Source organism: Aptenodytes forsteri, unplaced genomic scaffold (assembly GCF_000699145.1).
Source record: "Aptenodytes forsteri isolate BGI_AS27 unplaced genomic scaffold, ASM69914v1 Scaffold272, whole genome shotgun sequence".
In the NCBI taxonomy this organism is placed as follows: Eukaryota; Metazoa; Chordata; class Aves; order Sphenisciformes; family Spheniscidae; genus Aptenodytes; species Aptenodytes forsteri.
The window spans coordinates 223,290-247,496 of NW_008794885.1; the positions used below are offsets into that span (position 1 = coordinate 223,290).

The 24,207-nt window shown below is 42.9% G+C and overlaps 1 protein-coding gene and 1 long non-coding RNA gene across 2 annotated transcripts; both read left to right on the forward strand.

Annotated features, from left to right (window-relative positions):
* The first annotated feature begins 1,363 nt into the window (after positions 1–1,363).
* Positions 1,364–21,254, forward strand: DHX57 (DExH-box helicase 57). Its single transcript, XM_019470888.1, has 23 exons — positions 1,364–1,566; positions 2,256–2,408; positions 2,691–2,861; positions 3,611–4,422; positions 5,810–6,003; positions 6,144–6,265; positions 6,561–6,756; positions 7,503–7,627; positions 8,792–8,925; positions 9,611–9,665; positions 10,435–10,637; positions 11,673–11,789; positions 12,133–12,229; positions 13,550–13,723; positions 13,995–14,195; positions 15,025–15,301; positions 16,463–16,558; positions 16,658–16,741; positions 16,875–17,012; positions 17,838–17,912; positions 18,368–18,502; positions 19,531–19,731; positions 19,851–21,254. Exons 1-23 carry the CDS (start codon positions 1,364–1,366, stop codon positions 19,992–19,994), a joined length of 4,107 nt encoding a protein of 1,368 aa, XP_019326433.1. The 3' UTR covers positions 19,995–21,254.
* Positions 21,255–21,302: 48 nt separating this feature from the next.
* On the forward strand, positions 21,303–21,769 carry LOC109279339. Its single transcript, XR_002086131.1, has 2 exons — positions 21,303–21,385; positions 21,423–21,769. It is a non-coding gene; the product is annotated as an uncharacterized LOC109279339 (long non-coding RNA).
* Positions 21,770–24,207: the final 2,438 nt, after the last annotated feature.

A 24,207-nucleotide genomic window follows, 5' to 3' on the forward strand; every position in this document is an offset into this window, starting at 1 on the left:
CGCGGGGGGGCCGTGAAGGAGGCTGAGGGGAGGTGGGTGGGCAGGGGATGGGGTCCCGGGAACATGGGCGGGAGGAGGGGACGGGGTCCCCTGCGGTGAGGGAGGGGCAAGGCCAGGAGAGGAGGTTTGGGGATCCCCGGGTGTGGGGTGCTGGTGATCGGGCACCCCTAGGAGGTGTGCGAGGCGTGGGGCGCGGGGAGGTGCTGGAGGATTCGGCAGGGAAGCGACCCAGGGGAGCGGAGCTGTTCTGTACCGGGGGCTCCGTGCTGTGTGTTGAGAGGAAGGAGACTGAGACTCCGTGTGACAGCGTCCTCGGGGACGGCTGCAAGTGTCTATGTCCGGCTGCCGTGCTCACCCCCTTAGCCTCCCTCACTTATGCCAGGCTGCTGTGAGCGGGGTCTGTTAAATCCTGTCCAGTCCTGGTGGAGCTCCGGTGGGGAGAACTGCCACAAAAAGGGAACTTTGCTTCCTTCCGAGCCCCAAACTGTTGCCGCTCTACAAGCCCTCCTTTGGGCTGTTACTCGTGCATGGCCGCATCAGTTCTTGTCCTGGCTCTGGAGGTGCTAGTGCAAAGATCCAGGTAATAAGCTCCTGCCAGACTGTCCACAGCTGCTCACCTGTCCCTGCAATAGCTTTCCATTTGCAGGAGCATGGTGCTGGGCCATTCTGTCATTGACAACAACTGCTTAATACTGATGGGGCTTGTTGTGTCAGAGCTGGTGAAGATCCTGCTGTGAGAAGGAGAGGAGGGCTTCTGTTTTCCAAGACAGGTCCCTAATCACTCCCCTGCCCAGGCTCCACAGAGTGCTCAGCCATCTGGGCAGCTCCTTGCAGAAGGGAATGGGTCAGGAGCAGATTAATGTGGAAACAAACTGTATCTTTGGCTTCAGCTCCCCTTCGACCTTTTACGCGCAGCCCTGCAAAGTCCCGAGTTGAAAAGTGGCAGGGCACGGCACAGGCTGCTTTCTGCTGTGACAGTTCCCCTGAAGGTTTGTCCTTCGGGCTCCCATGTCCAACAAAATTCCATCATAGTGGCAGAACTGGAGGTCCTAGGCTAGGCAGCACTGCTGGTAGGCTTATCCTTTTGCCAGAGATCCTGCAGTTTTTGGTTGAACAGCTGTGAGGAATATTACATTTATTTTCTAAAACCGCAGAACTTGTTAAACAGTGTTCTAGAAGAATGTGCTTTGCTTCAGGTGCACACAAATACACCAATGTGCAGATAATTAACTGTGGTTTGAGAGGGTATCTTCTCTTGTCACATGGAAAAACAAATAATGTAATGTGTGCCCAGACATTTGCAATGTGCTAAATCATCTTCATAACTAAGGGCTATTTTTTTTCCCTTCCTCATCAAGAGAACATGAGTTCAGCAGGGAGGAAAAGAGGAAAGCTCAACAAAGGAGGAGGAAGAGGGAGAGGAGGCAGTGGAAGAGGAGGAGGAAGAGGAGGCAGCAGTGGCCATTCAAACAAGTCTCAACTTGGTGGAAATAGGAAATGTTCAACCAAAATTTGGGACGATGGGGATGATTTTTGTCTCTTCGAGGAACCAAGGCTGGAATCCAGGTCTTTCTGTTAATTTAGGGGTGGGGGGGTTGGCATAGAGATGTTTGGGATACTTTGGGGCTGGTTTTTGGACATCTTTGAATATACAGAAGAGTGAAGGGGTGATGAAGTTGTTTCAGTATGAAGCAGTTTTTACATGTCTTTTTTGATTAACATTTTTAACATTTTATAGCTAGGAAAGTTTTGGGTTGTTTTTTTTTTTAAAGAGCAGAACCTCTGATTTTCTTCTTTGATCATAAAGTAATTTCAGAATGTCTTTGATCAGAAAACACTAATAAACACAGGATATTCATTGTTGTGTATTACAAAGCAGAAGCTGGGCCATGGAAAATAAGCAATTTAGAATTAATTTAGTATCCTGACCAATGTATTCTGACCAATCTAGCTTAGAAATAAGTGGTTGTCCTGTAGTCTGAGAACAGCTTTACCTAGCAAAGTGTTTTTTAAATCACTTTGGGTTTGACATAGGATAAAATACATATATGCATGTGTGTGTGCACGCAGATATAGACACACACATCCTGGTCATGTAAGAATGAACGCAACTGAATAATCCTTAGGTGATAGACTCATCTTGTTTTGGTTTTCCTGTTTTGAATTACAGGGTTAGGTCCTAACACATCGCAATTCAGTCAAGATCATTTGAGCCAGGCAAATAAGTCATTGTTATGTTCTATTTTAATTTTTAGATCAAATGCCCCTGCCAGAAGAGGAGGGCAAACGAAGCAGAGACCTGAAGCGAGAATGCCTCTGCAGACCATACACATGACATCAGAGAATCAGAGAAGAGTGAAAGAACTTCTTCAAGAGCTTCAAGGGCAGGAGCTGGCTCCTGAATCAGAGTTAGTTTAAACAGAGGCACTACTTCTAGCTCCTCTAGATGAGCATGCTTTAACAGGCACACTGTTAGAAATGAAAACAGTATTCTTTTTTCCCTTAACTTTTAATTTGATCTCAAATCCTGTGGTTTTGAGTCTGCTTTGTTCTTCTACAATATTAACTCTGGGAAAGCGGTAGCAGAATCCTCCATTTACATGGAGGATTTAAAACTGCAGAGGCAGAGTTTTGTGTCTACTCAACAGTATAATTTTGTTTCATTTTCATTTGATAACTCTTTTTATCAGAGTAGCTGGTTCTGTTGAAGACGATGATGAACCTGATTACCTTGATGATGAACAGTGCTGGTCAACAGATCAGGAAGTTTCTGACGTAATACCAAGGTCGTCTGCTGATCCAGCTGAGCACAGAATTGTGGAAAGTGAAGTGTCTTCATTTGCTGTGCACAAACTCTCCAGGTGATGCTTTTCAGTGAATAATATGTATCCTGAAGAGGTAAATCACTAGTCTCGATACTGTAAGCCCTCAGTGCTTGGACTTCCCCTTGACTCTAGGGAAGTTCTATGGGCAGAACTGATGAGTTTGCATCTCCTACAAATTTAATCCTCAACTAGATGAATTTAAAATAATGGTTTTATGAAAATAAATCACTCCAGCCTTTTTTCAGTGAAGTTTTCAGTTCTTTCTCCAAGACAATGAAACAGATATTGGGGAAACTCGGGGAGCATTGCTGTTATATGCATGTTTCTTCTAGGTAGGTAATGTTTCAAAACCTTGTAAGTGTTCTTCATCCATTTTGCTCAGATATGAGCATTTACTAACTATTTTTGCTTTGTTTGAGAGTGTTTTATATGTGAGAGGACTCAGCTTTTTCTGAAGAGTTTAATTTATATAGTTCAACTGGGAAATCTAATCCTGTAACTATTATGTGCTACATTCTGAAGTGTGAGATAGTTGCCACATAAACTAATTTGTCACCTTATAAACAACAGACTAGCATTGACAGACACCAAATTACTGCCTGCCACTGTCATTTAAAATAGCATAAATATTTTGGTGTGGGTTTTTTTCCCCCAATAGTAGTAATAGTATCTCGTGCCATACATGCTTCCTTCCTGTAAGCCTAATCAAACACATCTGTGGTTATTTTGCTTCATACAAGTCTCTGTCACTCACTTTTTGCCATGTTGTCTCTGTTTTGTTGCAGGTATGGTTTTGACAGTGAGTGTTGTAGGAGAGTACTGAGATCCTGCAATGGTAATATTGGAGCATCATTGGAGTATTTGCTATTGCAGTGCTTTACCGAAAGATATGGAGAGAAGATGCAGGTTTCTGCAACAGCTGCTGAAGCCAGTCAAGAAGAATGTTTAGAACAGAGACAAGAAGAGGCTTTTGCCCTCCGGTCAATCTATGGAGAAAAATTTGTAGAAAGAATTCAAAACCGTGTTTGGACTTTTAGTTTGGAATTGGAGTACCTAGAAAACAGGCTCAGCAAATCTAAACAAAAGGGTGGTTGTACTAGGGACACAGCAAAGCAGACTTCAAAGGAAATATGTAAATTTTATCTCCAAGGAGGCTGCAGGTTTGGTTCAAAATGCAGATTTGGACATGAATTCCCTCCAAACCACCCACTGAAACCAGCCAGGAACTCTGTAGATGATGCTCATCTCAGACCTAACAGTGATGGTCCTGTATATGAACTTGAAGTAAGATTTCCTGAAGAAAACAAGTATCCACTCCAGGCACCTCTTGTGGCATTTTATTCCACCAACGAGAATCTAGCTCTTGCTTGTCGTTTACACATTGCTGAATTCCTCTTTGGAAAGGCCTTGATAGCTGCAGAGTCTAATGAACCAGTGGTGTATACCTTAGTGACTTGCTTACAAGATGAATCTGAAATAAGCGAGTTACTTAAAAATACTTACCACAAGTACAGTGTTCCTCCTATGACCCTGCTGGCAACACCTTCGGTAAAGCTGCAGACAGAGAGTACATCTGGTTCAAATCGAATGTCCGAAGGTACACCAAATTTCCCTCTATGGTTTTTGGGCTAAGAACAGTCAAAAAGATTTAAAAAAAAAAAAAGAGAGAAGGCAGAGAGCCCAATTCAGGCACCTGTTCCAAATCTATTTCTGGAGATTAAGATCATGTGGTGAGCCAGATCCGTAATCTGTGCCTCAGGAAGTCCCTTCCATAGTAAAGCTGCAACAGAGAGATTTTCTGCTAGCAAGAACTGAGTTAAAGGCACACAGAGCTAATGAGTTTGGGCTGGCAGAGTGAACGATGCCTATTCCCCCACAATCAATGAAAAGCCATTGAGAGATGTGGTGTGAGCTCACTAAAATTGACCAGAGAAGCGTGCTTGGAAGGGTACTTAAATTACTTAAAATTACCAACCCCTCCTCAAAATTAATTTTGTAAATGTGGATTTAAGGCTAAGTAAATGTTGCAAGCGGTTCTAGAATGTTGTTCAAGGCATCATCCCTTTTTTTGCATGCAAGTGCAACTAGGTTGATTTCACAGGCGGAGAGTTGGGACTGTGTCACGGCAGGGTGACAGCAACTCCATGGCATAGATGACCTTCAAGCTCTCAATTCCAAAACTGTTTTATCTAAGACAAACTTTCTTGAAGAAAGTTTTCAAGAACAACTGCATCACGTTTTAGAGCACCTAAATAGTGACAGCCTATTTTTTTGTTACAGTAAAACAAATTATTCCGTTTTTTTAACAGCTCCACAGACAGAGAGCTGTGTTCCAGAAATTGAAATCAGAGATTCCAAATAATCTTCCTTATGTTATACAATCTTCCTTATGTTATAAAATACCTTGTTTAGATAAACGTAGCCTTAAAACTTTCAAGGGCTGGCTTACTGTCTGAGCAAATCCCACTTCAATTGATAGGCAGTACGCACCAAAGTACCTGGTCCAGTTTCAGCCGTGGTTTAAAAGTACTTGGCAGTGGCTTAACACTTAATGTTACAGTGTAATTTTAATTAATTTAAGCTGGTGCTGCCACCACAGTCTTGTGCCCCATAGAAGTGGTCATGTGGTGAATTGGAGAGGTGAGCTGAGACACATGAAAAACATTCGGGAAGGCAAACCAGTTACCAGTCTGGTTCACCATGTGGCCACCCAGACCATGGTGTTGCAGAGCACAGCTGGTGCAGGGGTAGTGACAAGTGGGTTGGAGCTGGAGAAGTTGTGGTTTGTTTGATGGGGTGAGGGGAGGTTTGCTGGTAGTTTGGAACTAAATGCATGTCAAAAACAGTCCTGCAGACCCTAAGCTCCAGTCTAACAACGTTCTTTATTGAGAATGCTCCTGGAATATGTGTCTCTCTTCTGCAGCACTGATGAGGTCCTGTTCCTTAGTAACAAGAATACCTAACTGTACATTCTCTGTGTCAAGCCTCAACAGTGTCAGAACCTCAGGAAGAAGAGGAGGTGGCAGAAGAGGAGGAGGAAGATGAGCCTGAACAAGTTGTTGTGGAGAATGAGAGTTATGTGAACCTCAAGAAAAAGCTTTCCAAAAAGTATGATGTGCAGGCAAAGTCTCTGTATAACGAAAATGTTAAAATCTGCACGCAATTTCGGCTGAAAAAGGTATAATGTACAGAACAGAATATCTGTTTTCATGCTTACTTTAGAGAAATAAATATTTAAGCCACAGGCTGCTGTTTCAAATGGTTCTGTTCCACTCCAGTGGTGTTCTTACTGCCATGCTGTCTGTTTTTGTGTATCAGTCTTCTAGGCGCTTCCAGTCCATGTTGTATGAAAGACAGAAGCTCCCTGCATGGCAAGAGAGGGAAACCATTCTTGATTTGCTGAAGAGCCACCAAGTACTTGTTGTGAGCGGCATGACGGGGTAAGAGTCTGATTGCACATACAGACTTTATCAAAGTATACTTTGATATACAAAGATACTGTGTATCAAAGTATACACAGAAGAATGTGAAATATGTATCCATGTCCTGAAAATGTTAGGGTCGTGGTCCATCTGTGACCAGTGACAGCAGTCCTAGGTGAACTTCATGTGAAGGATGACACTAGTGAAAAAAAGCAAATTTCAAGTGGAATGCAGTCATCTTAATTTACATGGATGGAAGGTGTTGGGTTTGTGAAGGCTTTTTTTTTAAGTAATCCCTGATTTTGTTGTGCAGATGTGGGAAAACCACTCAGATTCCTCAGTTTATTTTGGATGCTTCATTGCAAGGATCTCCAAGCGGAGTTGCAAACATCATCTGCACTCAGCCTCGCAGGATCTCTGCCATTTCTGTGGCTGAACGTGTAGCCAAAGAAAGAACAGAAAGGATTGGACTCACTGTTGGATATCAGATCCGTCTAGAAAGTGTAAAGGTATATATGCTTCGCTTGTTGGTTTTCGTTTAGTTCTATTAAAATGTGCTTAGTGCTTCTCTAGCATACAGAATCTCTGCCCTATATCTGGCATATAGTGAGATAAGCAAGTCTGTATCATCTATATTTTATATTATGTTATGAAATATATTCTATATTTTATTTCATCTCAAGTTGCACAGTCCACTTTACAGAATGAGAGTGCAGTACTATGTCTTGTATTGCGGTTTTGCTTTCTGTTGAGACAGGTGAAGGGGTCTGAGAGTATGAGTATGCTTCTGTCCTCTGGAAGGCTACTGATTTCATTTCCGCTTGTCTCCATTTCCATTTGTCTCCCAAGTGGAGCCAGAAATGAGGGTTGAATTCAAACCGCTGTCTCGGAAGTAAATTTTGTCTACGTTGCAGCTGATTGCTTTTTCCAAGAACTATGTTACAAAAGAGATTCACTAAATCTTTCTAGGGACAGAGATCTGAATTGTTTATCACAAAGCAACTTCCACAGGAAAAACAGTTCAGATTTTTTGTTTACCCCTTATAGTTAGCAATGCCCCTTGGTAAGAAGCAGATGGTCTTAAGTTTTAATCAAGAAAGAAAAGCTTTCAGCTCGTCTCCAGCAGGGATTGCTTGTTCCCTTTCTGTCAAACTTGGCACTCAGCTGAAACCGAATGCTTTACAGCAACACATACTCTCTTTGCACTATGTTAAGTTGCACAAAGTCAACTGAATGCTTTGTCTTACCATTCAAGTCCTCAGCTACCAGACTCTTGTACTGCACTACTGGTGTTCTGTTGAGAAGGCTGGAAGGAGATCTGACTTTGCAGGGAATCACACATGTTATTGTTGATGAAGTTCACGAAAGAACAGAAGAAAGGTAAATAATCTCTTATCCCATAAGCAAAATGAAGAAACATAGTCAAAAGGATAAAGGTGACTAAGGTGCAAGTAACTGAAGTCAGACTTGTTGATCCTGTGGCAGTAATGTGGGATGGTGGAAGGAGTCTGGTTTTAGGTTCTTGTCTTTGGGCGGTAGGAAGTTGTGTTGCAGCAGCTTGCAAAGAAAGCACGTCTCTTAAATTTTTATGCCTCCGATCTGCCATCACATTGCAGATGTGTTGAAAAGAGGTTTTGGATGGGGCTGGAGGGTTAAGTAACTTTTTAACCACAGTTGTCTCGTTCTTATTCTTCCCTTGTTTCAGCTTTTACCAAATACCCTAATTCTTCACATGCCCTTTTGGGAATTATTTCTCCTGATGCAGGCTTCAGTAGAGCACCTGCAAGGGACAAGTGCTCATGTTTTCTTCCAGTCTATAGATTTTACGAGTTCTGGAGAGTCTCATCCTACCTGTTCCAGCCTCCTGCAGTTTTACCCCACTTACCTGCTGATGCCAGGCAAAAGATAACGTCTGTCAGTATGTCTGTAAACTAAATGGCAAGGATTCTTTTCTTTGATGTTTTCCTTGTGAAACACTGTAAATCAGTGGGTTTCCAGGAGACTTTGTGACCTGTTATTCTACAGCTCAGATTATATTTTAGCCTTATAAAAGGGATTGTATCTCTCAAGGATTCTTCTTCCTTCTCATCTAAAATCACTTTAAGCCAGTCTTCTAGGCATGCCACAAAAGCTATAATTATGTAGGGAAGAATACAGTAAGCAGGGAAAAGTGAGTAAGTTTGAATAACTCTTCCAGTAAGCAAAAAGGACTCATCTGTTACTTTGAGTTAATTCATTATCTAATGTTCTTGTGTTGGCATTAATGTAATTAATTTATAAGGTAGGTAGAGCTTTTTATTGCTTAAATGAATTTGCCAAGTAATCCTGACACTCTAATAAGGGACAACCAAAAAGTAAGCAGATTGCCTTCCATTAATTTACTGTGTTATTAGCCTCCAGCCATTCTGAGAAGCTCATGCTTCTGAGGTGGTATTGCTGTGCTATTGAAAACACCAGGAAGGTACACAGAATGGGGAGGAAAAAAAGAGACTCTGAAAGTTAACGCTGAAGAAATTCAAATGTCTTTTTGCTTGTCTTCTTCAGTGACTTCTTGCTGCTGGTTTTGAAGGATATAATGGTTCAGAGGCCAGACCTGCGCATTATACTAATGAGTGCCACCTTGAATGCAGAACTTTTTTCTCAATACTTTCACTCCTGTCCAATTATTAACATACCAGGTGAAAACCATTCATTTTTATTATCTTGTCACATTCATTGTTTTAGGGGGTTGTTTTCAGTATTTCTGCTTGCGAAGTGTTTCTCAATTCAAGTGCAAGGGGCTAATTTGCAAAGTGGCGAGATGAGGATTTATACGAGAATTATGATTCCAAGGGCTTAGAAGGAAAGACCAAAGAGATTTAGGAGAGAGAAGACTTGGAAATGGAGCCTTTTTTGTGCTGTCTCTGGACCAGGAGAATTTCCTTCTGCAAAAGACAAAAATGACATGGTGTGCATGACATGGTTCCCTGAGCTAGTGTCACCACAGCTGAAGACTTTTCTCTATCCTTGTGAAAAAGAAGCAGTGAGAGGATCAGGCTGGATGTGTACACATTTAGCCAAATGTGCCTTTTAAATTGCTAAGTTATTACATGGAGCATGACAGAAACACGTAACTTCATGGATATGTTCCCATAAGTGTATCAGCCCTTCTCTGATTGTGTAAGTGCGTGTTACCAAACCATGCTTGGAAAACATCCACTGTTTATCCTAGACAGAAATTGTGTTGAAGAGTGCAGTATAGACGAGAGCTGTGAAGCCAGTGTATGACATAATAACCTGTGTGAAATAATAACCATCTTATGTCTTTTTCCTCTTTTCTGCATGTTATGTGGCGTGTAGATTTATTCTCATGTTTCCTTTTAGGTCGAACATTTCCTGTGGATCAGTTTTTTCTGGAAGATGTGATTGCAATGACAAGGTATGAAGTTGCCAAACATTCTCAGATGTATTTGGCCTTTGAGGTTGCACTATTGACCTTGAGACTGCAGTAGTTCTGTGCATAAATTTAAAAATTAAATCCTCTCAAATCTCCCCCATCACCTTGGAGTCTTGGAGTTCTACTAAAGCACTGACTTTAAACCATACTTCTTATACTGCAGTGGGGTCTAGGATCTCATGCCAAAACAAGTCTTTCTGCATTAGATACCACATAAGTACTCAAGAAAAGGTGAGCTTTGCCATGAAGAGTTTGTCAGTGCTTGTGCTTTACTTGTTTCAGTGCTGGTTAGACATTGGCAAGCAAAAGAAATTTGAAGGTAGATTTCAGCACTGAAGGCGAAAAATGCAGGATACCAAACAATTCCTTTTTGTAAGCCCTACCTTGCAGCTCAGGTACTAGATTCCTGTTACCATTTGTAGTTACTGGAGAGTCACAGCAGCTCAGATATTCCAGATAGTAAATTGATCAGTTATTGTAAATTACTTGCAGATTATTGCTCTGAGCTGCCCATTTAGCTGTCAAGATCAAGTTTGCAGTCCTAGTCTTTCGCATCACAGCTTTTAAAAGACTAACATCCCAGTATGGAAGGACACCTTGACCTTGATACTGTCTATGGTTTTGCAACCCACATATATAAAGTTCCTCTCAGATTTATAAATAAATACTTTTGATAGCCTATCTCTGTAGCTAATTATTAGGAGACTGTTAGGCTTCTTTCCATGCCACTAAATGTTCTTCTGCTGTTTAGGTATGTTTTAGAGGACAGTAGTCCCTACAGGCGCAAGACAAAGCAAGAAAACAAACAGAATGGAAGACACAAAAGAACTGCTTTTGAAGAAGTAGAGGAGGACCTGAGACGTGCTGGCCTTCTGGAAGGCACTGACACAGTTGTCAGAGATTCAGACCCAGACCAAAAATTAACTCTGAAGCAGCTCCTTACACGATATAAAGGTGAGCTCCTTCTTAAATCTAATAAATTGGCATATAATATTTGGTAGCCAACATGGTATGTTAGCATATAATATTGTATGTTGAATGCATGTATATAATTCAGAGTTTTGTACTTGTGAAGTTAAGCAGGTCACTACTTCTAGGAGAGATCAGAAACCTCCTGCCAGCTTAAAAAAAAAAAAAAAAAGAGAACCCATTGTTCTCTTAAACTAGAACAAACATCTTGCCTGAAAACAGGCTGAAAACAGCATCTGCAAATGAACAGTTTTCAGCTACTATCTGTTTCCATCCCTTTTCAGACGCCTTGATAATTCCACTTTCTTCTCTGTATCTGTTCTTGCTGAAGCAGCTTTACTTAAAAGCACAGCATGTATCTGCCCACTTCAGCATGATGAGCCTTCCTTGAGAAATTCAGTCACTCTGTGAATGGCTTAATAAGAGAGGCAGACCTTTCCATGAACTTCCCACTCTGTCATCATCAAAATCCTCCTTGTGCTTAGTCCTGGAGAGTTCCTCCCTGCACACCCTTATGGTGAGCTCCACAGTGGTATTGAGTGAGAGCCATTGCTTAAAAGCTTCGCATTGCTGCTAGACAGTTACTATCTCAGAAGAGTAAGGGAATCTGGGTGTCTTTTTGAGTTGGTGTAAGAAACATTGGAAGGTAGGAGAGAGAGCTTGAGAAGGTAGTCCTGGAGGTATCTGTAAGTGGCTATATGAAGGCTTTCGGCTGCTCTTACCAAATAGTATGTGCACATGTCATTCTGCTAGTAGATGAATCCTTGTCTAGGCTGTGCACAGGGCAGGTGTGAGCCCCAGTAAGGCATGAGAAAGGAAGGGAGGAGCTGAAACAGAGGAAAGCATAGAAGGGGGAATGCGATGCATTGAGTCACTTACGGAGCTACCTCTGTCTGGTCTAAGCCAGATGCTGTTTAAACCGAGGTGTGGTTGGTTGTGCAGCCACACTGGTTCAATGCATCCAGCAGATGTTTTTTACAAGAGGTGGGCTTACTGTGTGTTTTATTTCTTTTTCCCCAGGGGTTAACAAGACCGTGTTGAAAACATTGTCTGTCATGGACTTGGACAAAGTTAATCTGGAATTAATTGAAGCCTTGCTGGAGTGGATAGTTGCTGGCAGACATTCATACCCCCCAGGTAATTTCATTGTCCTTGAGAGATAACCAAAAGTAGATTCATGGAGGCTGTGCGCTTATAGACAGCCCAAAGCTAATATTTTGCAGGCAGAGTTTCTGTAGTTACTGACTATTTTTGAAAAAAATAAAGTTCTAGCTGAGTAACAAAGCCCCTGATATACATGGGATGGGGAAGGTGAGAGAATTGTCTACTTTGGAAAATCTTTGGTGAGGGACTGTTGCAGCCTGTGGGTTTTTTGTACAATAATTGCAAAACAGAGCTGGAGTTTTGACTTGGGCCTTCTGCACATTGATAAAATTTCTGTTGAGTGATTTTTATTTTTTTTTTAAATCTATGTATATAGGTGCTGTGTTGGTATTTTTGCCTGGTCTAGCAGAAATCAAGATGCTTTATGAGCAGCTCCAGTCTAATGCTCTTTTTAATAACAGACACAGCAAGAGGTAAGGCAGAAAAGCTCCAAAACTATTGGTCTTTACCCATAAATAAAGGGTAGCTTCCTGCACAAAGCCTGCCCTTATCCAGGGATAAGTAAAGGTTATTAAATGTGTGAGACAGCTTGTGATATGAAGGTCTTGACTCCAGTCAGGATAATTCCTTTTCTACTATCTTATTGGCTTGCTCTTTTTGTTTTTTCTCCTCAACTCAGGAAGGTTAGTTGTTGAAGTTCTCAGAGACCCTAGTGATGAGTGTTCTCCATTTTGTGCTCTGCATGATCCAGTGGACTGTTGAAAACTTCACTTCAGCCCTTGTTCTGTTTCAGAATGTTTGCTGAGACACATTCAGTTGTGGTTGCATTTGGCCTTAGATTGTTACATGGAGATGTAATTGGATCTCCTTGACTAAACAGTTTTTACACAGATGTCCATGGCAAGGTTAGCTGGAGTGATTTCTTCCAGTCTGGCATTATAAATGGCAGATTCTACACTTTTCAGAAGAGGCAGAATTTTTGCTCAACTCTGTTCTGAGACCTGTCCCTTCTGTAAACTTCTCCACCTTCCCTTAGAACATGTATCAGAAATAGTGTGGCCAGCGGGACTAGGGAAGCGATTGTCCCTTTGTACTCAGCACTGGTAAGACCGCACCTCAAACACTGTGTTCAGTTTTGGGCCCCTCACTACAAGAAAGACATTGAGGTGCTGGAGCGTGTCCAAAGAAGAGCAACAAAGCTGGTGAAGGGTCTAGAGAACAAGTCTTATGAGGAGTGGCTGAGGGAACTGACGTTGTTTGATCTGGAGAAAAGGAGGCTCAGGGAGACCTTATTGCTCTCTACAACTACCTGAAAGGAGGTTGTAGCAAGGTGGGTGTCAGTCTCTTCTGCTAAGTAACAAGTGATAGAACGAGAGGAAATGGCCTCAAGTTGCGCCAGGGGAGGTTTAGATTGGACATGAGGAAAAATTTCTTCACTGAAAGGGTTATCAAGCACTGGAACAGGCTGCCCAAGGAAGTGGTTGAGTCACCATCCCTGGAGGTAAAGACGTGTAGACGTGGTGCTTAGGGACATGGTTTAGTGGTGGACTTGGGAGTTAACACTTGGGTTAACGGTTGGACTCGATGATCTTAAGGGTCTTTTCCAACCTAAATGATTCTATGATTCTGTGTCTTAAAGGTGATATGGCAGAGAGGTTTGCTGGTTTTATATTGCTTTGAACGGCTGTGGGCAGTGTCTAGTACTACTGAGGCAAAAGTGTGTACAGGCAGATTGTTCCCAAGAGGGAAAAGGCTGGAGATGCACTGAGCATGCTGTCATATTGTCCTTCCAGGTGTGTTGTTTATCCGCTTCATTCTTCACTGTCTAGTGAAGAACAGCAGTCTGTGTTCCTCAGGCCTCCTGCAGGAGTTATCAAAATCATCATCTCTACAAACATTGCAGAAACATCTGTCACCATTGATGATGTGGTCTATGTGATTGATTCTGGAAAAATGAAAGAGAAAAGGTACTGGGATTCATTCTTCGGGGCTTTGTGATCTGGGAAGCTGCTCTATGCCTTGAGCTGCATACTTTAGCTTTCCAAAGAGCTGGGAAAAACTTGAAGGAACTTGATCTGCAGAAAGCTGCTGCAAGGTGGAGGAAGCCAGTCTAGACTCAGATCCAACTGCAGGGGTGGGAATTGTGTCCATACAGAAGTTGGCAGCATCTGTCTGCTTGACCTCCAGCCTGTTCACTCTGCACTCGTGAATATAAGCCTGTTTCTTGCTCTCCTGTAGATACGACCCAAGCAAAGGAATGGAAAGTCTGGAAGACACATTTGTGTCCAAGGCCAACGCTCTGCAAAGGAAAGGGCGAGCAGGCCGTGTAGCCTCAGGCGTCTGCTTTCATCTTTTCAGTAGCCATCACTATAGCCATCAGCTTATAAAACAGCAGTTACCAGAAATACAAAGAGTGCCCTTGGAGCAGCTTTGTCTAAGGTGAGCTGTTGTTCCTGTATTGCCTGAAAAAGTCAGCATGCAGAATGTCCTTCCTCCACTGCAGGGAGCACCTGGAATGCCGTTACCGAGGTGTTTAGTTTGCTCAGTGTTTTCTCACATTGTGAAACCAAGAAACTTGTTCTGGAGATCTAAGGCTCTGTTGGTTGGTTGCTTTGATCCTACTATCACATAGCCTCTGCATCCAGAGCCTCCCCTAATCGCACCCTCCACCAATTCTCCCTGTCCTTCTTCACATTCCTTAGCTCTCATCTGATCCTAGGAAAAAGATATGTCTCTCAGATCTCTCATCACTGGAGAAGACAGTTGCATTGCTGTACTCCAGACCCACGGTAGATGTTTGTCTCTTTACGCTGTAAACTCTCCTGCGATGTTTCTGTGCAGCATAGTGCAGTAAAGCCACAACCTGGATCAAGCACCACCATCACGCAAATGCTAAATGAAGAGGCCCTCCTATCCCTGCTGCACACTGTGCACCCCTTTGTACAAAAAGGAAACGGAACAACACAAAATTATTTTTTTACAGTAAAAACTTCATTTTAAACCCTAGTGCGCTAAATAGGAATCTGTTCTTACGTAGTCTGTGAGGTTGGATGATGTACACTGCCCCCCACCTATTATTTCACATTGCTTCCTGACTTGAAATACATGTTACAGGCCCTCTTCTAGGGTGCATGTTCTTAGAAGCATATTTTCTGTTGGTTTTTTGTTTTGTTTTTATAAAAGCTTGCTTTTTTGTCCTGTGTATGGAGCTAAGCTGCTTTTTCTTCTATCTTTCTTTTTTATTTTTTATTTTTTTTCCCTCCTTAAGAATTAAGATTCTGGAGATGTTTTCTGCACAGAGTCTTCACTCTGTCTTATCACGACTAATTGAGCCCCCTAGAACTGAGTCTTTGCGAGCATCAAAGCTGCGACTACAAGACTTGGGAGCATTAACTCCAGATGAAAAGCTCACCCCTTTGGGATATCACTTGGCTTCTCTGCCTGTTGATGTCAGGATTGGCAAGCTAATGCTGTTTGGCACCATCTTCCGCTGCCTGGATCCTGCACTAACTATAGCAGCCAGCCTGGCCTTTAAGTCACCTTTTGTAAGTATTCTTAACCGTGTATCCCGCTTTGAAAGCAGTATGTTTTCATGCAGCAGCAAAACACTGTTGTAACTTGCAGCATTTGTATTTTAATTCTCCTTTTTAGCCTACATTGTTTATATGTTAACGCAGTGCTCATTAAAAAAGTCCAGTTATAAGCAGAAGACCAAAACCACACAGCAGCAACAAGAATGTTATTTATATTATGAGTGAACAGTAGAAACAGAGTGGATATTAGTTTTAATTTGAACTAAGAAGTACAGTCAGTCCATTTTGTCCAAATTTGGTGTAAAAATTGAAAATGGATGGTAATATAAGAAGCAGTTAGAAATAATTACGAAACAGTGCTAATGAAGTTGACATGTCTGAGCTTTGAATGCGGAGTTCAGTTTGGATCTCAGTTTGTGTGTTCACTTTCACTTTGGCTTTTTGAATCAGCTGCTGTACTTACAGGTGCTCTTACTGTTGTTAATCTTCTACTGCAATGTACAAACTTGCACGAAAAGTCAAACTTTCTTGAAGTTTTGATTGCTACCATTAGTAGTGCAAATAGTTTGTATTGAGGATAGTTGTGAAAGAATTGGAAATAGATTTTTCTAGTTATTTAATTGCATATTGTTTTCCATATGCTTATTGGGCATCTTCTACAGCATTTTGACTTCAAGTGCTATAAGTTTCTATATGCTGATATAGAGTAACTATATAATTCAGCTTTTTGAACGTCCTGAGTTACTAACACCTCCTTTCTTTCTCAGTCCCAAGTGGATTTTAGACTTGCTGTGCTCTTCTCTATAATAGGCATTTTCATTTGAGCTTCAGTTCCATTAACTTGCTAAGATTTGTCACATGGTGTTTTTCATGGATCTTGGCATTCTGCAGCTGCAGAGAGGTCTGCCCAAAATGAAGTATTTTCTGTGAGCTGGTCAATCACAAATTTACTTTTGGATCTCTTGTGGTTAGATAGGACAATGGGCTTAGGTGCTCTGCTGTTGACTAGGCATTTTTGAATGCCTCATATTTTCTGTTATCCATGGAGAAAATTTGCATTCCGACCTGTGAGCTGCTGTGAAAATACCAAAGATTATGTGCCATGCAGCTCTCACAATGGCTTGTCTAAGTTGTGAGGGGAAGAACACGCTTAATCTGTTACTGCCTGTCTAGGTGTCACCATGGGATAAAAGGGAAGAAGCAAACAAAAAGAAGTTGGAGTTTGCAGTAGGAAACAGTGACTACCTGGCTCTTCTCCAGGCCTATAAGGTGAGCTAAAAATCAGTAGCCTCTCTCAGGGGTTTGTGATGTGCTTGAAATTCAAGCTGAAGTATTTTATTAAAGGTTTCCTCCCGTCCTCTCAATTAGGGATGGCGTTTGAGTATTAAAGAGGGCTCTCAGGCAAGCTACAACTACTGCAGGGAGAACTTTCTGTCAGGAAGAGTTCTTCAGGTAAGTCAGTTTTTGTGGCCTTGCACAGGGACTGGTTGAGACACTGGCAAAGTCCTAGTGACAAAAATAAGCAATTGGTGAAGACTCTCCTCACTCTGTGTGGCACCCATCCCAGCCCTTTGTCTGTTTGTAGGAAATTGCCAGTCTGAAACGGCAATTCACAGAACTGCTTTCTGACATCGGGTTTGTGAAGGAGGGATTAAGAGCCAGGGACATTGAGAAGAAGTGGTCCCAAGGAGGTGATGGCGTATTGGATGCCACAGGAGAAGAGGTAATTCACAGCATTTCAGTGCTCCAAAACAATGCTGCAGTTTTTCATTTGACCTGGGTGCCAGGTGGGCTCTAGACTGGCGGGCTTCTTGCCACAGCCCGGCTTTGTAATCTCACACCGGCAACAGTCGCCTCCTACCTGCTCTGTTCTTCCTCCCTGTACATCGTATGTGCTGGTACTAGCCTCGATTGCATGTGGCTTTATGTGCCCAGGAGGAACAGGCCCAGATGTGGAAATGAGCTGAAACCTGCTCCTTTGAGACAGTGAAACACTGCTGACTTGACACGTTAGAAGTCAGCAAGTGGTGGAAAGGCACGGGCCTGACTCATGACCTGGCCTGAATGTTGGGATTAGTGCCAACCTTATTTTGGGAACAGAATTACATTACAAAGCAGGCAGTGAAATATTTCAGCGTTTTGGACAATCTTCAGAAAGCAGTACTTCCAGAGCCAGAGATCTCCTAGGGGTACATGATGAGGTGATAAGGGTTTGGTAGCTGTAGAGTCCCACTGTGCATTGGGACAACTTGTGCTTGCCTTCTCTCGGGGGCAAGACGCTTTGTAGCCAGACAATTGTTAGGGAACAATTAGGTTCAGCACTAACTGCATCAAGACAGTTGGTGGCCAATTTGCTCCATTGATAGTGGGGGGAACACAGCCCAGGTCTACCCTGAGACCTTAGGAGCAGTAACTGGTCCTCCCCTATAAAGCACAGCAGTGCAGCTGTAAAAGTAAACCAGTTTCAGGAATTCAATCATTCCAGAAGCAGGGCTTTACCTTTATAGACTTACCTGTAGAATACCTAATGCATGCATTAATTTCACAGGCAAATTCGAATGCAGAGAACATCAAGCTGATCTCAGCTATGTTGTGTGCTGCACTGTATCCCAATGTTGTCCAGGTAAAAGAACGCTTTTTCATTTCCTCTTCTCCTGTCTAGCGTATCCACACAGCCTGCTTTCAGTCTGGGCTGATTGTGGCAGCCTTGAGCCTGGCTTAGGTTGCCAAAGCTTGCTGCTTACAGTGTTAGAGCCAGGCAGCTGGGCTCCAGTTTGTATTGCTTGAGAGCGCTGCTGTTCCTACAGGCTGATTTTAGTGTCACACACAAGCCAGCAGCAAATGTTCTTAAGAAGCTACTTTAAATTACAGCTTTTTAGAAGGTTGAGGTTACAAATAAGAAGTTAGGTTGAGGTTACAATAAGAAGTCAGGGTTAGACAGCACCCGGAGTGTAATTATCTGTCTCTAGTGACTTGACATGTTACTACTTGAGAATTTCTGTTTTTGATAAAATTAAAACATAAGTTAAAGGTTTTCTGGTACAGCAGATTTTTATAACTTTTTATCTTACCATACAGGTGAAAAAGCCAGAGGGCAAATACCAGAAGACCAGTACAGGAGCAGTCAAAATGCAACCAAAAGCAGAAGAGCTGAAGTTTGTTACCAAAAATGATGGTTATGTTCACATTCACCCTTCATCTGTGAATTATCAGGTCAGAATTCTTTTCTTCTGCAAAGCGTGCTCTTTTTTATAAAAGAAATCACCTTTGCTTGAGCAGTTGAGATTACAGTGAGGATCCCTATTGATGTTTAAAAAAAATTCATGATTGAACTGTCCCCTGTTAGAATTGTAAATAATGATGCGTTCCTGAGTTAAGAGTGTCCTCTTGGGCACACAGTTAAACTCCGTCCTCTGGAGTGGAATTAGCAGATGCAGTAACCCCTCAGTTCATGTTTTCTTAAGATGTTTTGGCAAAGCTGCACGCAAAAATGTTGCAGTTGCAGTGCTCCCCTGGCTTCTCCTCAGTATCGACTGAGATTGCATGCACATGCGTAGCACCTTCATACATGTAGATGACTTTTCCCCACCGCCCCTCCCCAGGCTTTGTCTCTTCAGCTGAAATATTATTTATTGGTAAATAATTCAGAGACATACTCTGGCTTGTTTCTTTGTGGGTCCTCAAACTCTGAAGTTAATTTCCCTTCCAGCTTAATAGCTAATACTTAAATAAGAGCTCTTCTCTCTCTGCCATGATGTATGGTAATATTTGTCTCATGAAGTCTCTCTCCATATTTGATGATTCATTGCTTTTCCAGGATATAAATTACTTGCTTTAAAAAAGTGGTTTTTTAATCATTAACCACATATTTGAGTTGTAAAGGCTTTGAACTGTTCATCACTCTTGCTTTGAAAGAGCATAACAAATGCGCACATGAAAATGTCCTTAGTATGAAATGGAGAACTTGGGGCCCTGAGGCAACATTAATGAATTAGCTGATCTCTCACATGCTCACTGCAAAGTGGGAAGGAGCAAGGGATAACTGGCAAAGCTAGTGGCAGCTCTTATGGGTCAGAGAGAGTCTGTTAATTATGCAGGTGCATTTTAGGCACATTTGCTGTTCTTTGCAGCCGTAGAAGAGGCAGGGGCGGCCTGTGTGAAGAGGGAGGCAGGCCCGTATTTGCCTGAGCAGGTAGGAAGAGATGTGGTGCTTTAACGAGGATGTTGTGTACGTGTTCCAGACTAGGAACTTTGAGAGCCCCTACCTGGTATATCATGAGAAAATCAAGACCAGCCGCGTGTTCATTCGAGACTGCAGTATGGTGTCAGTGTACCCGCTGGTCCTGCTTGGAGGCGGGCAGGTTCACATGCAGCTGCAGAAGGGAGAATTTGTCATTTCTCTTGATGATGGCTGGATACGGTTTGTGGCTGCCTCTCACCAGGTAAGGAAAAGGAGGGATAACCCTGGGAGTGCTGCAGAGCTGTGCTTGTGTTTAGAATGCAGGAGATGATGCATTTCATGAGCCTTACACTCGCCTCTGTGTTTTACCATGTGTGTTAGGTGGCTGAGCTGGTGAAAGAGCTGCGCTGTGAACTAGACCAGATGCTGCAGGATAAAATCAAGAATCCCAGCATGGATTTATGCATGTGCCCCCGTGGATCTCGGATCATCAGTATGATTGTAAAGCTTGTGACCACGCAGTAATGTGAGAACGGCTTTCTATACAGACTCACTGTTTGCTACTGCCCGAGAACAGACCAAGTAACATCAGTCTATGTATTTGTTGTCCCAAAACATGGCACTGATCTCTGCAAGACCAAGTTGGCAACTGTACTATTGACAGGTTTTGGGGGGGTTCTGGGGTTGGGTGGGTTTTTTTTTTCCCCCCCTTTGTTTACAGAGAACTCACTTGTTGAAAGTAAGGTGGCTTACAGTACACTCTGGAAAATGGCAAATCTCCCAGAAGAATAGAAACCTCCATCTAAGAAAGTGCTTTTTTCATGAGGCTATACACTGGCAATAGTGTCTTCTGGTCACAAAAATGCCTGCTACCTAGCTGCTGCTTGTAATAGTAATGTCTGGAGGCAGCATGTGACATCATAGGCTGCTCCGAAATTGGTTTAAACTCATTTCTACATTTTGGCCAAGACTTTACTGAGGTAGTCAGTCTTGGCTGACCAGGGATCAATTTGCTTACGGTTCAACCCAACGCCCTTAAAAAGGTGAGCACCTTTTGATTCATGTCAAGGGGTTCTGAAATGGATTTAGAGAGCATCCTCTGGCAAGGAGACTGTACCAGATCAGTTGGAGTAACGTGTTGGATCAGTGCAGGCTGTTCTGGTTACAGTGTAAAACTGCAGGAGAGTGTGGATGTTCCCCCTGAAAGCCAGGCTTTTCCAGCCCCCCCCACGCTATGAAAAAGTAAAACAGATAAGATGGACTGCTGTAGTGCATTAAAAATGGATCCTTGGGTGGATGGTATTGCTCGCTGTTAACCTCCTCTGGTAGGTGGTGGTCCTCCTGCCACCCTGAACAGCTGAAGAAAGTCCCGCTTTTGGGAACTTTTAGCCAAACTCCTGCTCTGGGGAGTGGACTGCTACAGAAGAGTGTGGTGAAATGCCGCAGTAATAATGAACTATTACTTCTTCCCTTTGACATTGCTTAATTGCAATGCTGAGCATTGCTACAGCTGAGCTGCTTGATGCACTAGCAATTGCAAATAATAGCAAGTGCCTTAAATAAAAAACTTTGCTGTCAGCCGTAGTAGTAAAACCAGAGTAAACACTGTCTCTATGCCAGCCCTGCCTAGAAATAGCCTTCAGGCTGAGGAACGATGAGCAGACGGAGGCACGTCGTTTGGGGACTAGTTCGATTTTTCAGAAAACCACGCTTGAATGTTTGTAGAAGCAGTTTCACAGCAACACACCCTTGCATGAGGAAAAAGACAGGAGTACCAAGACCAACATACCAGTGTGATTTTTCAGAAAACCATGCTTGAATGTTTGTAGAAGCAGTTTCCCAGCAACACACCCTTGCATGAGGAAGGACAGGAGTACCAAGACCAACATACCAGTGCAGTAGAATGGTCTCTGCAGGTATGTTGAACTGCAGAAGGCTGAACTGTTCCCATAGCTTAATGTTGGTCAATAGTAGCACCATGCCCCTGTAACTGTGCACCTAGATGCTTGGGTTTTTTTTTTCCTGAGGTTTAGTGAAGAGCTGTTAAGGCCTAGGGTGGGGCATTACAGCACTGCAGAAGCATACGGAGCGTGTTGTCAGCCATTAGCTCTGTGTGAAGTGGGACTGTGAGGTATGGCGTTGCTTCTGTGTGTGCCTGGCAGCCATGCCAATAAGGGTAAGCAAATAGTGTTTCTGTTCAGGTTGGCTGTGGAGTGAAATAGGAACAGATTCCATTTTTCACCTTGGACTTCTGTACACTTTCAAAGTGCTATCCTCTTCAATAAATGACTTCTCAACCATCAGGGAGTACTGTGTTTTGGATGGAAACTGGTGCTCAAGGCAGGGTCTGTATGATTCTCCCCCCAAGTACATGCTAAACTCCACCTGAGCTATCATGAAGTGAAGGTGAGGGCAAGGACAGCTGGTGATGTAGCAGGTGATAATTAGCAGCATCCACCCTGCTGGAGGGAAGACTTGTGAAACATCCTAATGCCTTGCCTTGGTGGCAAGGCAAGGCCTTGGTTCCCTTCCCTCTGGGAAGGGAACAAACCATAAATCAATACGTACAATCAAAAGATGACAGTGGATACTGAACTGTCAGCATGCCCCTCATGTCTCACCACCTGGGCTGCAGTGCCAAATTGCTACTTTAGGAGGGTTTCTACATAATAGCGCCCCATCCGCTGCTGAAACAGGCTGACTTGCCAGGAATTGCATATGCACTAACCTGGCTTCATGGCCTGGGCACAGTGGTTTTATTACTTGCTTCCTTCAGCAGGTATGTTCAGCCCCTGAAACCAGCACCAGGGTGGAACAGCTCCATTTCCCCTTAAGAGTAAAGGCATAAAGTCCTACAAAATGACTGAGACAGGATAAGCCAGTCCAAACCCCCGGGTGAAGAGCAGAGGCAGAGCTGGAGCCTAGCTGCTGGAACTGCCTTCAAGACAGCACTCTAACAAGAGGACAAGACCCACATCAAATACAAATGACAAGCACCAAATGTAGGTGGCAGTGCTACTATTAATGACCATAGGTCTCCCCATGAGGTATAAGAGCCACCCCCACCTCCAGCAGCAGCTGAACAGTGGTTCCTTCTCTGACCTCCATGGGAGCTGCCTCCTTCCTACTGCTGACCAAAACTTACCCCTAGTAACCCTGCTTCCAGCCCTCCTCCTCTACCCCTGAGCACATGGATGCAGTCCCAACCTATCCCCTTTCTTGTAATACTCTAATGAGTGGAAAGACTGAAAAAGAAAGGTATCACTAGAAGAGTTTTAGTCTACAGGTTTATTGTTAAGTCAGATTGCTAGACACTGTTGCACGGGGTAATTTTACCACTGATGCTTTAAACTGCAATGGGGAAGGAAGAAGGGAACCCAATAAATACTCCCCCCAGCAGTGTTTAGCAATGGCTTTTGGGTCACCCTAGTTTAATGCTGTTGCTTCCAGCTCCCTCTTCTGCAGCTCATAATGGACTATGGTTATAACAAAATATTAATTGCAGCATCATCAGCAAGGAAGGTCACTTATCCTACTAAGCACCAATGCACTAAAATGTACAAACATGGGGAAGAGAAGAGGAGGGACAGGACAAACACATTCTGTAATACACAGGAAGAGTCTTTGTGAAGTCATGTATAGGGGCTCATTATTCTTTTAATACCTGGACATCTTGTAAAGCAACAATGACCAAAGTTCATCCAAAAACCTGGGGTTTTGCATGCACAAACTGCATGCACAGCTGCAGTGCTCTACTCTAACAGGATTATCAACCCCCTGCTGACAAATTAGAAGCTCCAAGAAAATTATTGTTCCTCACTGGACTGTAAGACACAGCAATATAGGCCAGAACGTACTATAAGGAAGGATTCTAAGTCAAAGTCGTCTGACACTCCGATTTCCTTACTAGTCTGATAATAGCCATTATCAGCTGCAAAGACAAATCAGACTGGCAAATACCTTGCACTAGTTTATCATACTTAATCCTTCACTAACCTATCTGTGGTGAGATGGGGACCGTCTGCATACAGGCAGCTACAGTCCAGTTTCCCAAAGCAAAACTGATCAGGACAGCAGCGAGTCCCTTGGTTACTTTACCGCCAGAGAAGATGTGACCAGGCAGATCAGGTCAGATAGGGGTAACATGAGCTCTTGATTCCCCAATGTACTCCTACTTAAACATGGCCTGCAGGTTCTGCTTGTGACCTTCAATCTGTAAGAAAAGCCTTAATTTCCTGTATCTAAATATATTTATCTTCTGCACCAGAACTGCTGATTTATCTAAGTATCACAAAGAAGTAGTACTATTTGGACAACCAGGATGTAAAACAAGATTTCTAAAAATATTTACTTCAATAGTTTACATTCCAGAAGTATTCCAAATACCTTCAGGTGAGAAGTTCACTGGTCCTTTAATCAACAGGACAGACAGACCAGCATTCACACGTTCCTTGTTTTTTCCATCTGTTAATGCCCTTTGTAGACATTTTTGTAAGTCAAATCATCAAGCATACAAGCACTTCCAGACAGGTTTTCTACTTCACTGAGCTTTGAAGAGGTACAAATAAAAACACAGGGAACAGATCACCGTAACATTCAAGACCGAACAGTAAGAATGACAGCTGGTACTGGTAACTCTTCACTTTAATCGGTGCTCTGTAGGAATGAAGTCCTACAACAGGCACACACCTGCAGGACAGCCTCTGACTGGCTGGTGCTCTACACTCAGTTCACAAGT

Coding starts and splice junctions, on each gene's coding strand:
- DHX57 (XM_019470888.1), top strand. CDS start 1,364: ATGAGTTCAGCAGGGAGGAAAAGAGGAAAGCTCAACAAAGGAGGAGGA. Junction 2,409..2,690: donor GAGCTGGCTCCTGAATCAGA/GTTAGTTTAAAC, acceptor TCTTTTTATCAG/AGTAGCTGGTTCTGTTGAAG. Junction 2,862..3,610: donor GCTGTGCACAAACTCTCCAG/GTGATGCTTTTC, acceptor GTTTTGTTGCAG/GTATGGTTTTGACAGTGAGT.